Source organism: Eublepharis macularius, chromosome 3 (assembly GCF_028583425.1).
Source record: "Eublepharis macularius isolate TG4126 chromosome 3, MPM_Emac_v1.0, whole genome shotgun sequence".
Lineage (NCBI taxonomy): Eukaryota > Metazoa > Chordata > Lepidosauria > Squamata > Eublepharidae > Eublepharis > Eublepharis macularius.
In genome coordinates, this window is record NC_072792.1 from 47615916 (window position 1) to 47629100 (window position 13185).

The 13185-nt window shown below is 38.2% G+C and overlaps 1 protein-coding gene across 2 annotated transcripts in view; it reads left to right on the top strand.

The window, feature by feature from the left end:
* CDC16 (cell division cycle 16) overlaps window positions 1-13185 on the top strand; it is a 29916-nt gene that overhangs the window by 15028 nt on the left and 1703 nt on the right. For both annotated transcript variants that reach the window (XM_054973813.1, XM_054973814.1), the window contains 9 exons: window positions 1371-1504; window positions 3187-3266; window positions 5525-5574; window positions 7682-7755; window positions 8012-8137; window positions 8489-8641; window positions 9159-9222; window positions 12469-12530; window positions 13025-13160. In XM_054973813.1, coding sequence (XP_054829788.1) covers window positions 1371-1504; window positions 3187-3266; window positions 5525-5574; window positions 7682-7755; window positions 8012-8137; window positions 8489-8641; window positions 9159-9222; window positions 12469-12530; window positions 13025-13160 — 879 coding nt within the window. The remainder of the gene's footprint in view (window positions 1-1370; window positions 1505-3186; window positions 3267-5524; window positions 5575-7681; window positions 7756-8011; window positions 8138-8488; window positions 8642-9158; window positions 9223-12468; window positions 12531-13024; window positions 13161-13185) is intronic.

Consider the following 13185-nt stretch of genomic DNA (forward strand, 5'->3'; position numbering starts at 1 on the left):
TCATTCATTAGAGATCAGTTGTGTATCCAGATATGGAATAATGAATTTTTTAAATAATGAACCGAGAGTCAGAACTATGAAAAGAAACAACAGTTGACAAAATAAGAACCTTTTTTCAAAAAATTGTTGTACTAATTCTGAGCAAGTTCAAGTAATATGATTCTGATTGGTGAGACTCCATTTATCTAAGTAATGTATATAAATATATACAGTATTGCTATCTAAAATAGAAGATTTGCTCTGGGGCTGGAGAAGAGATGGCATTTGCCTTACATTTTCAAAGCAGCTCTCCAGTCCATCATTAGATTTGCTTTGCAGAAGACTAGCATGATGTAGTTGGCGAGTACATGTTTTACCAGGTTGTCTGGACATTTGCAAGCAAAACTTTGCTGCATGCATGGGAAGGCCTCATTATTTATCTAATAAAAACACATGTCTACAAATGACATTTGTGTGATAGAATGTAGTTCCCAGCCTGGGGTACTAGTTTCTAGCGATCCCAAGGCACTATTGGCTGTTGGTGAGCCATTTGCTGCCCTGTGTAGAACAGCCAATCAGAAGGGTGCCGGAGAGCCTATTATGCTCTGGCCTGCTGTCTGCCGTAGGCTTTTGCTGCAAGGTGGCTACCTACCCTCCCTATTGATAAGGTGGGAGTAGCTGGTCACCTTTTGAGGGGCCAAGTAGGAACTTTTGGGGCTCCTTTCAAATTGCCTAGGAAAGGAGCCTTTTTTAACCTGCTCCATAATGTCCAGGGGAATGACAGCAGTAATCTTTTGACTGGTTAGGCCGTAACAAGCTTTGGCAGGAATAGTGTGAGTTGTTGCAGTTTAGGTAAGGATAATTGGAAGCATCTTGAGCCGTCTAAGAATGGGGAGGGGGCTGTTCCCAAGCCAGCACATCATTGACTCAAGCAGCCTTTGGCTGGGGAGGGAACACCTTTGGTGGTTGGCTGGTATCAGTTGAGCCCTTATTTACTGGAGCGGTATGCAGAGAGGGAAGGCTTAACATGGCACTGTCTTATTTGCTGGCTAAGATAAACAAAATTTATCTTAAGCTTGGAGCCAGGGTGGGCTTGCCCAAAATGCAGCTAGCTGTTAGCCTAACTTGCACTAATTCAGGGGTTTTTAACTGATGTGGATCAGCCATTAATAAACTAGTCAACCTGCTTACTAGTTTCTCGTTTCCTTATTTAAAGGTACTTGTACAAATTTAAGTTGCATGAGAAACTTATTACTCTGAAGACATTCAGAATTATTTTCCTGAGCTGGGTCTATGATAGTGCAGAACATAAGAACTTTCTGCTCCTCTAGAGTGGGTTTATGGACCTAAGCTGCTACTTGATTCTCTGTTGAAGCTTCTTTCTCTTACAGTATAATAAACCAAGTGAAACACTGATTCCTGAATCCGTACATGGTCTTCAAGATAATCTGGATGTAGTAGTGTCTTTAGCAGAAAGACATTACTATAACTGTGATTTCAAAATGTGCTACAAGCTTACTTCTGTGTAAGTATAGAAATCAGATGCATATGAGAGGTTGCTGTTATGGCGATACACTCAGTTTGGGGGTTACTTATCAAAATCATTTTGCAGGTTGTCTGTTGTGATATTAACATGCTACTTGACATTCTGCCTACTGAATTTGTTGAGAGAGCTATAGAATTCAATTAAAAAGTTATATATTTATTTAATTAAAGCATAGCATATTATAAGCTTATGCTTTATGCTAAGCTGGATTCAGTTGGAATGTCCTTGTAAGGAGAAAACTGATAGGTGTATAGTTCTCAATCATCTGAAAAAGTAGAACTTTGCTTTTAACACTGTCTTGTTACTTGCCAAGTCTTTGGCAGTAAACACCAAAGGAGGAGTCAGAGGCGCTCATTGTAGGGCAAAATAATATAAGGGTGGTTTTTAAAAATTGGCCTTTGTAATTACTTTGTTTTTAATTTTATTTTTACTTTGTAATTCAGTTTCAGTTGTATTTTTCTCATGCCTTATGTTGACCTGTAAAATAAAATTACTAAATATTGCCAATGCCATATGGCGTTTACACTTTCAAAGAAGACTGAAAGTTCCAGTGTATACTTGTGTAGGCTGTATTATTTCCACAAGGAGTATAGTGAGTGTTTCAGTACTGTTACATTTTTAAAATCCATGGCCTTGTTGGTTAAACACAGAATTTACTCATGCATTTTATGTAGCAGGAGACCAGCACGTAATTCATGCCTTAAGACAGCTGATATCTCTTCCCCTAGTGGCTAAGACAAGTGTTGGGCACTTTCAGCACTTCACTCCTTAATAATAATAATAACATTTGATTTATATACAGCTCTTCAGGACAACTTAACGCCCATACAGAGCGTCTTAGAAAGTATGTTATTAATATCCCCACAATAATAATCACCCTGTGAGGTGGATGCGGCTGAGAGAGCTCTGACTGACCCAAGGTCAGCTGGCTTCAAGCTGGCTTCAAGCAGAGGAGTGGGGAATCAAACCTGGTTCTCCAGATTAGAGTCCCATGCGCTTAACCACTACACCAAACTGGTTCCCTTATGCTTCTGGCAAGGTGAGATTCCCTAGCCACTACCACTTATCCACCCCACACGGTTTCAGTTTCCAATTCCCACTTGTGCCAAGTGCTCTGACCTGAGCAAATTGACAGATTTGTGAAAAGTTGTCTGGGAAGAAAGAAACCAGCCCATTGGTCTTCTCAGAGGAGAGCAGCTGCTACCCAGGTGATCAGGATGCTGCTGGAAAAAAGGTAGAATGGCTACCATGGTAGTTTTCAGCAAGCCAAGCACTTTAACAATTCTTGAAATTTTTCCTTGGGACATGCACCCTTCCAGTGATGGTGGTACCAGGGCAAAGCTTTCAGCACTCACTCACCCCTTGTCTTGCCAGATGCCCTTCACGAAGAGAGATCCTTATCCGTTGCTAGACTCTCGATGTGCTGCTGTACATTCAATAACTTAAGGATTGTTATTAGTGACTAATTGTTATTAGTCACTACTGACAAAAGCTAGTTAAAACTATATGAAATTAAGCCCTCTTTAGTGCCTCTATGAGCTGTTTGGATAGCAGGAATATAGAAGTTATTACAATATGTTAAAAGATCTATGATCTACTTGTAACTGAAGCAATTTACTTCATAATAAAAATCAGGGATCTTGTTTTGGGGTTATCTTTAGAGTAATGGAAAAAGATCCCTTCCATGCCAGTTGTTTGCCTGTGCATATTGGGACGCTTGTGGAGCTGAATAAAGCAAATGGTAAGGAACTGTTCAAACGATGTCAGACATTTTGTCAAATGCAGCATTTTCTTTTGGGTCCAGCCTTATTTTTTTTCTGTTTTAACTGTGTTTGTTTTGCTGTGATTCCTGAGTAAGCCTTTCAAGTGTGACTTGGCAAAAAATAGGTTTTATGTGCGTTTGTTGTGGAAACTGGGGCTTGTGAAGAATCACAAGGGGGAGACGGTTTAAATAACACACACCCTTCCCTCAAGATTTTGCCCTGCAAGCTCTTACAACCTTTCAGGATTTTGACTAAGTTTACTTCCTCCTTTTCCCCCCCTTTCTGACACTCATCAGCTTTCAGCATTCCATCTTTTCTGCAGCATATTTAATCCTCATCAGGCTATTTTGGTTTCCTTCCTTCTTTTGGTGTAATATTTTTCTGCATACCTGGGAGTCCTACGAGACCCCTGACTTATCTGTGAGGAGGGCCAGTTTTGCTTCTTTTATCATCTGCCTGGAGAGTAGTGATAGTTTAAAGATTTTCTTGATTTTAGTTTGTTTCATCATTTTTTTACTACCTGTAGCACATGCTACTGTTGTACCATTCTGCTAAACATCTTAATTTTTACAAATTAAATTATCAGTCTTGTCCTTTACATTTTCTTATTCAGGGCCACCCAGTATAATTGATGTGTTGATTTTTGGAGAAAGTGACGGTATTCATATTAATGCCAGAGAGAGGGTGTTATGACCCTTTCTTTCTCTTGGGTAGATTTTGCCTTTAATCTTTCTCTTATGCCCTCTGGGTAAATCGCTGCCACCTGGAATATTATATTCCAAGATATTTTATTTAAATTCCCCCTTTAGTAACGTGCCCAAGCGTCAGGCTTCTTTGTGGTACTATGTGGCCCTGATGGGATATAGGAATGACAGATACTCTGGGATATTAAAAAAAAAAACTTTTATTTTTATAAGAAGCGTATCGGTTTCATATTATTTTTTAAGCTTGATGGTTTCAGAGAGTGTTATTGGTTCTTAAAGTTTCCTTTCATAGACATAGTCACACAGATCTTCTCTCAGGCTTCACACAGCTTGCCTCTCTTGCCCTGACTGACTGTTTCTCCCCCCCCCCTCAGTAACTAAAATGTGGGCATTCACTCCGCCCACATTCTCAGTCATCAACCAATCATATCACTCACTCATCCCTCTCTTTCACTCCCCCACACTTGAACTGTACCACACGAAGCATTTAAAGACACACACACACATTTAAAATCATTAGAGAGGGCTTTTTCAGTGATGGCATCCCATCTGTGGAAAGCCCTTCCACTTAAGGCTTGTCTGGCTACCTACCTTAATATGTTTTAGGCATCAAGCGAAAACATTTGTTTTTACCCAGGTTTATGGTTAGAAAGTTCGTCTTTATTTTATTTTTTTACAATCCGCTTTTAGCCTGAATAGTGTTTTATTATGATTATTTAGGTTGTTAAATAGCTTATGCTGTTCGTATGCTATGACTAGTTCTTTAACAGCTGTTGGTTTTTAAAATATTTTTCATGTTTTACGATTTTATCATGTTTTGTTTTGTAAATCACCTCAAGCAAATTTTCCAGAGCAGTGGTATATAAATTTTCCAAATAAGTTAGTACTCTTTCTTTGCAACAGTTAATTGGCAAGGTACTTCTGTTTCAGCATGGCAGATCTTCCTTTGTGATCAAAGAATTTTGGAGGTACCTTAAAAGCTAATTAATTTATTGTGGCATTAGCTTTTGTGTATCGAAGCCAGTGTCGTCAGGTGCACTGTAGGTCACGAAAGCTTATACTACAATAACTTCATTCATCATTTAGGTGCCACGAGACTGTCAGCGGGCACTGGTTATTCCGCAGTTTCCTCTATAATGTTAGTATACTTATGAACTTCCATATTAAACCTGATTTACTTAATGCGACACGTAGTCATGGCAAATTTATGTATAATAAATTTGAAGCAAACTGTTAATGTCAGCTTGAAGATTTAATGATTACTTCCTTTCGACATAGAGAATTCAACTTGATTGTACCTTTGAATTTTGCCATCTCATTTAAAATACTACTCAGTATGAATATATGTAGTTCCACAGTATTTGAATTCAATCCTCCTCGCTCCTGATTTTTAACAGAGAAATATTAAACAGCTCCTGTTTAAATCTGTAATGGTGATTCATCCACATAGGACTTCTATACTAATTTTGGTATTTTAAACAAGCCTCCATTAATTGCATTCGATATATTATTTTTTTCTTTGTCCCTTCTAGAACTCTTCTATCTTTCTCATAAACTGGTGGATTTGTACCCAAATAATCCTGTAAGTTACTCCTTTATTTTCTGTTTCATAAAGTTGTAAATCTCACCAGCAAAATCTTGTAACGGTTTTATGAATGTTCTGAAACTAGAATGATACATTAAAAGAATGCTTGGCCTTTAAAGAAAAATAATAAATATTTAAAATTTCACAAAATGGACTAGACATAGTGTGTTGCTTATAAATCACAGTGCCCTACTGTCACCTCAGGTGTCCATGACACTAGTGCAGCCACATGGCACTGACAATCACAGATTGTGTGTTTGGGCAACAAAGTCTCATTTTCTAAGCAACAAACTATTGTAGATTAAGTTTTGGGCGAGTAAGATAGCACAACAGAAGCCCATCTTTCAAAAAGACCATTAAGATCACCTGCAACACATGAGTTAAAAAACCCTGCATTTGCAGCAACATTTGTTCATTCATTTGAAACAAAAACAATTAAAACTCCTTTTGGTTCCTTTTTGAAGTTATGGGTTCTTCCTGCTACAACAAAGAATACTCCAATTTTACCCAATTACATTGTGGGACCTTGATGAAGTCCTTTAAGTATGTGGGTACCAGGCTGAAGAGTTTTGCAGGTGGGTTGTACTAAACCCAGAAACTAACTGGTAACCGGTGGCACAACTGCTGAACAGGTGTAATATGCATTCAGTACCTAGCTCCTGATAATAATCAAGCTGCTGTGTTCTGTATCAGCTGTTGTTTCCAAGTTGTCTTCAAGGGCAGACTCATGCAGAGAGCATTACAGTGGTCTAGCCGTACCACGTGGTTTGGATCCATGTGGCCAGATCAACCCAGTAAAGGAATGGAGCTGCAATCTGGGCTAAGTGAAGATGGAAGAAAGATTTTTTTGTTGCTGAATTAACTTGCTGTTCTAGCAGTAATGCTCTTAACTGTATCAGCAAAGGTCAGCTGAACCCAATCAAATGAAGGAAGTATAATGCCCTCCAAGAGCTCAGCTTTTGTAACCAGGATCACCTCTGTCTTGTCAGGATTCAATTTTGGCTTTCTCTGCTCTAATCATTTACCACATCAGCTAGTCATTGGTTCAGAAACTCCACATTGACAATGTGCAGTTTGGACTAAGTTAATGTTATCCGCACATAGCTTAGATCTATGTCACTGATTTTTCCATGACAAGTAACACTTCAGAGTTGTGTTTCTGGAAGAATAGCTCTCCAGTCCATCACAGCAAGACACCTTTCATTTCCCTGTAACTGAACAGCCCACAAGCCATATGTCAGGTATTTTATAAATAATGGATAAATATGGCTAGATAACATGTACATTTTTTTATCTTGCCTGACAACAAGATCTTTAGTTTCTGTTGTTCAGAAATATTCTGTAGATGGTCAGTCCAGGGAGTAATATATTTGTTGCAAAATAAATTGTAACAGGGGCAGTTAAAAAGGATATGGGCAGTTGAATCAACTTGATCTGTACAATGGATACAATAGCACTTCTCGGGGACATTGCACCTGAGTAACATAAAAGAATGTAGATATTTTGGAACTGTTAAGTAGAGAAAATATTTAGCCAGTTCAAACATTTTCTGATAGGACAGGAGAAAATAAATTGGGGAGGCAAGACACTTTTAAAATTAGAGGCTAGCTTGTGATACAACAAGGGAGGATCTAGAACTACAGACCGTAAAAAGTTGTGGTCAGCGCATTCAAGTCTTCAAGCACAGCCAACGTGCATGCTGAAGAGCCACTGTGGGGCAGTGGCTGAAGAGTCCGGCTAGGACTGAGGAAATCTGGTTTCAGATCCCTACTCAGCCATGGCACAAGTTGGGTGACTTGAGGCTGAGAGAATGGTAGGCCATTCTGACAGGGTTGTTGTAAGGATAAGCAGATGAGGAGACGTTGTATGCCTCACTAAAGTCCTTGAAGTAAGGGCAGAATAAAAATAAACATGGCGGTTATTAGGATCCGAGTCAAAAGCTTCAGGCAGTGGTATGAAATGCATAAAATTCTAAAGTGGTTACATATAGATACAGAAGGCCAAATTTTGCACAACTTCAAATATTTACATGTTCATTAACTTAAATATTACAATAATAACTTGCTATATACTTAATTAGACTGACTTTTTATTTGGTAAATAGGTTTCTTGGTTTGCAGTAGGATGCTATTATCTCATGGTTGGCCATAAAAATGAACATGCCAGAAGGTACCTTAGGTAAGTTACTCTGTTTTACTTAGCCTTAGGCCAAGTTTTTGAAATCTGGTAATTTCAGAAAATGTAAATTTTAACTGTGTGTTGCAAGTTGTGATGAAATAAAGATCCAGGGCACTAGAACATTTTGAGCACTGGAGTTTGCACAGTTTAGCAAATGCCCATTACATTTAGGCATTATTCTTACAGCATATGCATTATGATTAACAGTGCAGGTTTTATCAGTCCTTGTTTTTCTAGTCTGGTTTTTATGTTTCAGCAAAGCCACTACACTTGAGAGAACATATGGACCAGCATGGATAGCATATGGGCACTCATTTGCTGTTGAAAGTGAACACGACCAAGCAATGGCTGCTTACTTCACAGCTGCCCAGCTGATGAAAGGGTAAGTTCCAAATCGGACTACTAGGCTATAGAAACGTTGAATAAAATTGCTAAAAAAAATGTTTAGTGAAGGAATAGTAAGACTAAAATTTTTCTTCTATCTGTCTTAAGGTGCACTTGAAGTTTTGATTTGTACTTTGCAATAGAATTGATGAAGTTGTCATAGGAGTATCTTTGTTGTTGACATTGGCAACCTGATTGTATTATAGATCAGTCTGTACTAGTGAAGCTTTACTACTTTATGTATTTTGTTCACATTGAAAAGTATGTGAAAAAACTTTAACACTATAGATAAAAGCTTTATATAAATGAAATGCATTACAAATGCCTCATTGTCTTTATTTTGTTGCAGCTGCCACTTGCCAATGCTCTATATTGGGCTAGAATATGGTTTGACCAACAATTCAAAATTAGCGGAACGATTTTTTAGCCAAGCTTTATGTATTGCACCCGAAGATCCTTTTGTTATGCATGAAGTTGGAGTTGTAGCATTTCAGAATGGAGAGTAAGTTTATTGTCTTGGTAGGCACAGGGTAATCTATGTATGACTTCCTGACTGGTTAAGTCAAAATACAGAAATTATTTTAAGTTGTAGTTTCCATTTCAGAACATGCTGTCCACTTGTTCATTTAATGAAACTTGACAGATACTGCTGCATTATCTGTTACTATTATTTGGTTTGTGCACAGTGCTAACATGTATAAACCATGTTATACAGTTTATCAGAGTAACTTCTGTTCAGCTAGTGTATTTTTCCTAACAATAAGTGGTTCTTTAAAATTGTGTGTGAAGCACTTATTGCAATTTTCTATCTTTTAGGTTGGAACATAAGCAGATTTAATAATCACTTTAAAATTAAAACACATCAATTTGTATCTTTTCTAGTTATTTTAAGCACTTGTATTGTTGCATCTTAATGACACTCTTTACCAAACTGAAAAAATAACCCCTTTTTAAAATCTGATAAACAATTCTTACCAGTCACATAAGGATCAATTTCTAAATTACCATTTTTCTTCCAGCTGGAAGACTGCAGAAAAGTGGTTTCTTGATGCATTAGAGAAGATCAAAGCCATTGGAAATGAGGTATTTAAAATTTAATTTTACTTTTAATATGGCTGGCTATGATTCTGCCCCTGCCAATAGGCACTGGCAGTATGGTGCAGAATGGGAACATGTTCAGGAGTGCTCCAAAATGTAGTTAAGCAGAGCCAAGGATGTCCTATTCTTAGAATCCACTCAGCTTCTTGAAACTGTATACAGATCCCTGACTGTTGTTTTATTGTATTTATTTAAAACATTTTAAAACACTTTTCCTCCCACTTTAGGGTCCCCAAGGTGGTGAAAATAAAAACATTATTACAAGATTTAAAATACATATAAATGTATACAAACAAAACAGAGCACATGAATAAAGACATAAACAAGAGAGTCAGTGAGAAAACACCTGACAAAAAACTCTTCACCTGCTGGCAGAAGACAATGATAGAGGGGGAAAGACAAATATCCCTGGGGAGATAATGCCATAAAATTGGTGCCAGTTTTGGCCCTTTCCTAGGTTGCTACCCATCTAGCCACAGATGGTGGGGGCATCTGTAGCAGGCCCTCTAAAGATTACTGTAGTGGTCAGGTAAGTTCATGTAGGAGTAGACAGTCCTTACGGTATGCTGGCCCTCAACTGTATAGGCTTTGTATATTGTATCTGGAAGGAAATTGTGAGCTGATGTAGGTGGAACAAGATTGTATTGATATGGCTCCCATGACCCAAACCAGCCAGAATTTTGGCCACAGCATTCTGCACCAATTGTAGCTTTTGGGCTCTCTTCAGGAGCAGCCTCATGTAGAACACATTGCAGTAGTCTAATCTAGATGCGACTAGGGCTTGCACCACTGTGGCAAAACCCTTTTTACCCAGGAAAGGCCACTGCTGGCTCACCAACTGAAGCTGATGAAAGATGCTCCTGGCTATTGCTGACACTTCCTTTCCCAACAACAAGTCCAGGTCCAGCAAGTCCATGAGCACCCCCAAAGCTACAAACCTGCTCCTTCAAAGGAGAGTACAATCCTGTCCAACATTCAGTTCCTGGGTCAATCCTGTCATCAGTAGCACCTCTTGTTTTGTCAGGATTGTTTTAGCGTATTAGCCCTCATCCATCCCAGGCAATAGTTCAATCTCCACAGCCTCCCTGGGATCCACTGGAAGTGCAAGATAGAACTTAGTATCATCTGCATATTGGTCACAATCCAGCTGAAATATCTGAGTGACCTCTCCCAACAGCTTCATATAGATATTGAATAGCATGGGGGTCAAGATGGAACCTTGCAGGACCCCGTAGGCCATAAGCCAGGCAGCAGTCCCTCAGCTCCATCTTCTGAAACCTACCTTCCAGGTAGGACTGAAACTACCACAGAACAATGATTCCCAGACCTAACCCTGAAAATTGATCCTGAAGGATATCATGTTAGATGATACTAAAAGCCAGTGAGAGGTCCAGGAGAATCAACAGGGTATCTAGCTTACTTGTCCTGAACAAGAGCAGGTTGTGTCTGTCACAGATTTTCCATTGTTACACAATTTCTTTACATAATTGTAATAGATTAAATACTTTTTAGCTGACCAAACATCTGGGTCCAGGAACTATGGAGCCTCCAAGATTTGGACCCATCCCCATGCCTTGTGGGATTTTTTTAAAGCTGAGGATGGTTTCCTGAACAGTTTGTGATATGACATGGGCAGATGAGTGTGTGTGCACCATTCAAAAGTTTTTAAAAATTGAAATCCCACTGAGTATAGTTAAGGCTTTTGGCACACCAGTTGAGCCTTTCCTTTTCAGAGCTCCTGTGATCTTGAGCAATGACTAATAGAATAATAAATGAATTTCTAAAGGAAAATATACTAGACAGAAATTTAGCAACCAACAAGATTATATTTGGATCACTATCTAGCATCAGATAGTGAAGTATCTCCCCCTGAGAATCATTAACCAGAGTACAAGGTAAAAGAGGTAAAATCCAATGATTCCTAAAAACAGTAAAAAAGAAGACATTCCAATATTTTATGAGACAGTGTCTTATTTTACTCGGACCACAAGAACAAAGGTGATCTGAGTATGGAATATGATAATATCTGGCATTCAGTACTTCAGAAAGGTTAACATTCAGTAGAGCTAGAGCAAATCTCAAACATAATGAAAAGCCATTAAATTTCTCATGTAGGATGGTAAGAACCGTGGAGGTAAGATACCAAGAAACTGGGTCGAGCTACAAGCCTCTATCACCGTACTGTTGTAATCAAGGTCGATAAGATGACACTTAACAGTAGATAGGATCTCTGCCTAACACACCACAAAATGTTTTGGTTGTGAACTCCAACTGAAGTAATCTGGAACCAACATTCAACAATCTTCATCCAAGCAGAATAGTAAACGTCTTGTTTAAGAAAAAAACACACTTTCCCATTCTGTGGAGATGGTCTTTTTTGTAACATAAAAACACTGATCCCTGAGAGATACATTTGAGACACACTGAGGAACCCCTATTATTCTAGTATAAATTGGCTAATAGGAATAATCAAAAGATTCTATAATCACTGAGATCCATATAGCAATGCCTTAGAATAGCTTTGGGATTTTAATTTTTTTTTTACGCCTGAGCTTGTGTATGTTGTCTGAGAGAAATATAACCTGTGTGGTGGCCTGAACTGTGTGTTGGTGAAAGAACGTTCAGTCAGGAGAAAGCAGGCAAACGGTGTGTGCACCTGAGAAAAGGTCTTACTTGTAATTGAGAGAGAAATTAATGTCAAAAGCTGGCAAACTGTGTGTGAAGCCTGAGAGAAGATCTATGTGACTGAGTTTAAGTAAAGTAACTTTAAGAATTGAGAACTACTCTTTTGAAACCATCGTTTTAGAAATCATATGAAACCGATACGCTTCTTATAAAAGTTTGCTTTGTTTTTTTTATATCTCAGAGTATCTGTCATTCCTATATCCCATTCCTTTCCTCAGGGCCACATAGTACCACGAAAAGCGTGACCCTTGGGCACATTACTAAAGGGGAAATTTAAATAAAACATCTTGGAATATAATATTCTTGGTTGCAGCAATCTACCCAGAGGGTGTAAGAGAAAGATTAAAGGCAAAATCTCCCCAAGAGAAAGAAAGGGGTCGTAACACATTATCTAAAAATCTACTATTTTCATACAGTATGTTATTTGAAAGGCTGCTTTATCAAAAAAAATCACTAGATTACCTGATTTTCTTTTGTTTGAATTCTCCTTTAAAGGATATGAATGTTAAAATTAGGTCTAGGTGTGATTTTTGCTTTGTCTTGCAGGTGACCGTTGACAAGTGGGAACCTTTATTGAACAACTTAGGACATGTGTGCAGAAAACTCAAGTAAGTGGGAAAAGGCTATTTTGATTACTATTTTATATTACTTATCCTTATTAACATTGAGTCCTGGTTTGCAAAGCCTCTTGAGTTATAATTTTTATGTCCATGAGATCATCCCACATTTCAGTTTTTCATGAACCCTACTCATGTATTTCCACGTTTTTCCATTGACTAAGGTGGGAGCTTTGGTGTTCTTCGAAGCTTATTGCTACTGTTGTTCTATGACTTACCTTGTGTCCCCTGTCTTGCAGCTTCTTTTCCCTTCATCTTAGCCTTGGGATAATGTGTGTGTGTTTTATGGCCAAACATCTGCCCACGATACTTCTTCCTCCTTGATTTTTTTGCTACTACCAGCAACATTATATTGTAAAGAATATTATTGTAAAATACTGTCAATTCTTAGATATGAAATAGTAAGAAACGTTGATCATGGCATTTGTAGCATGTTAGGTATGAAAAGTGATGATAATTTTTTGTTTGTTTTAATACAATAATAGGAAATATGAAGAAGCTCTTGAATATCATCGCCAAGCTCTAGTGCTGATTCCTCAGAATGCTTCTACCTATTCTGCTATTGGATATATACATAGTTTGATGGGAAACTTTGAAAGTGCCATTGATTATTTTCATACGGTATGCGCATTCTGTTTATTCTTTC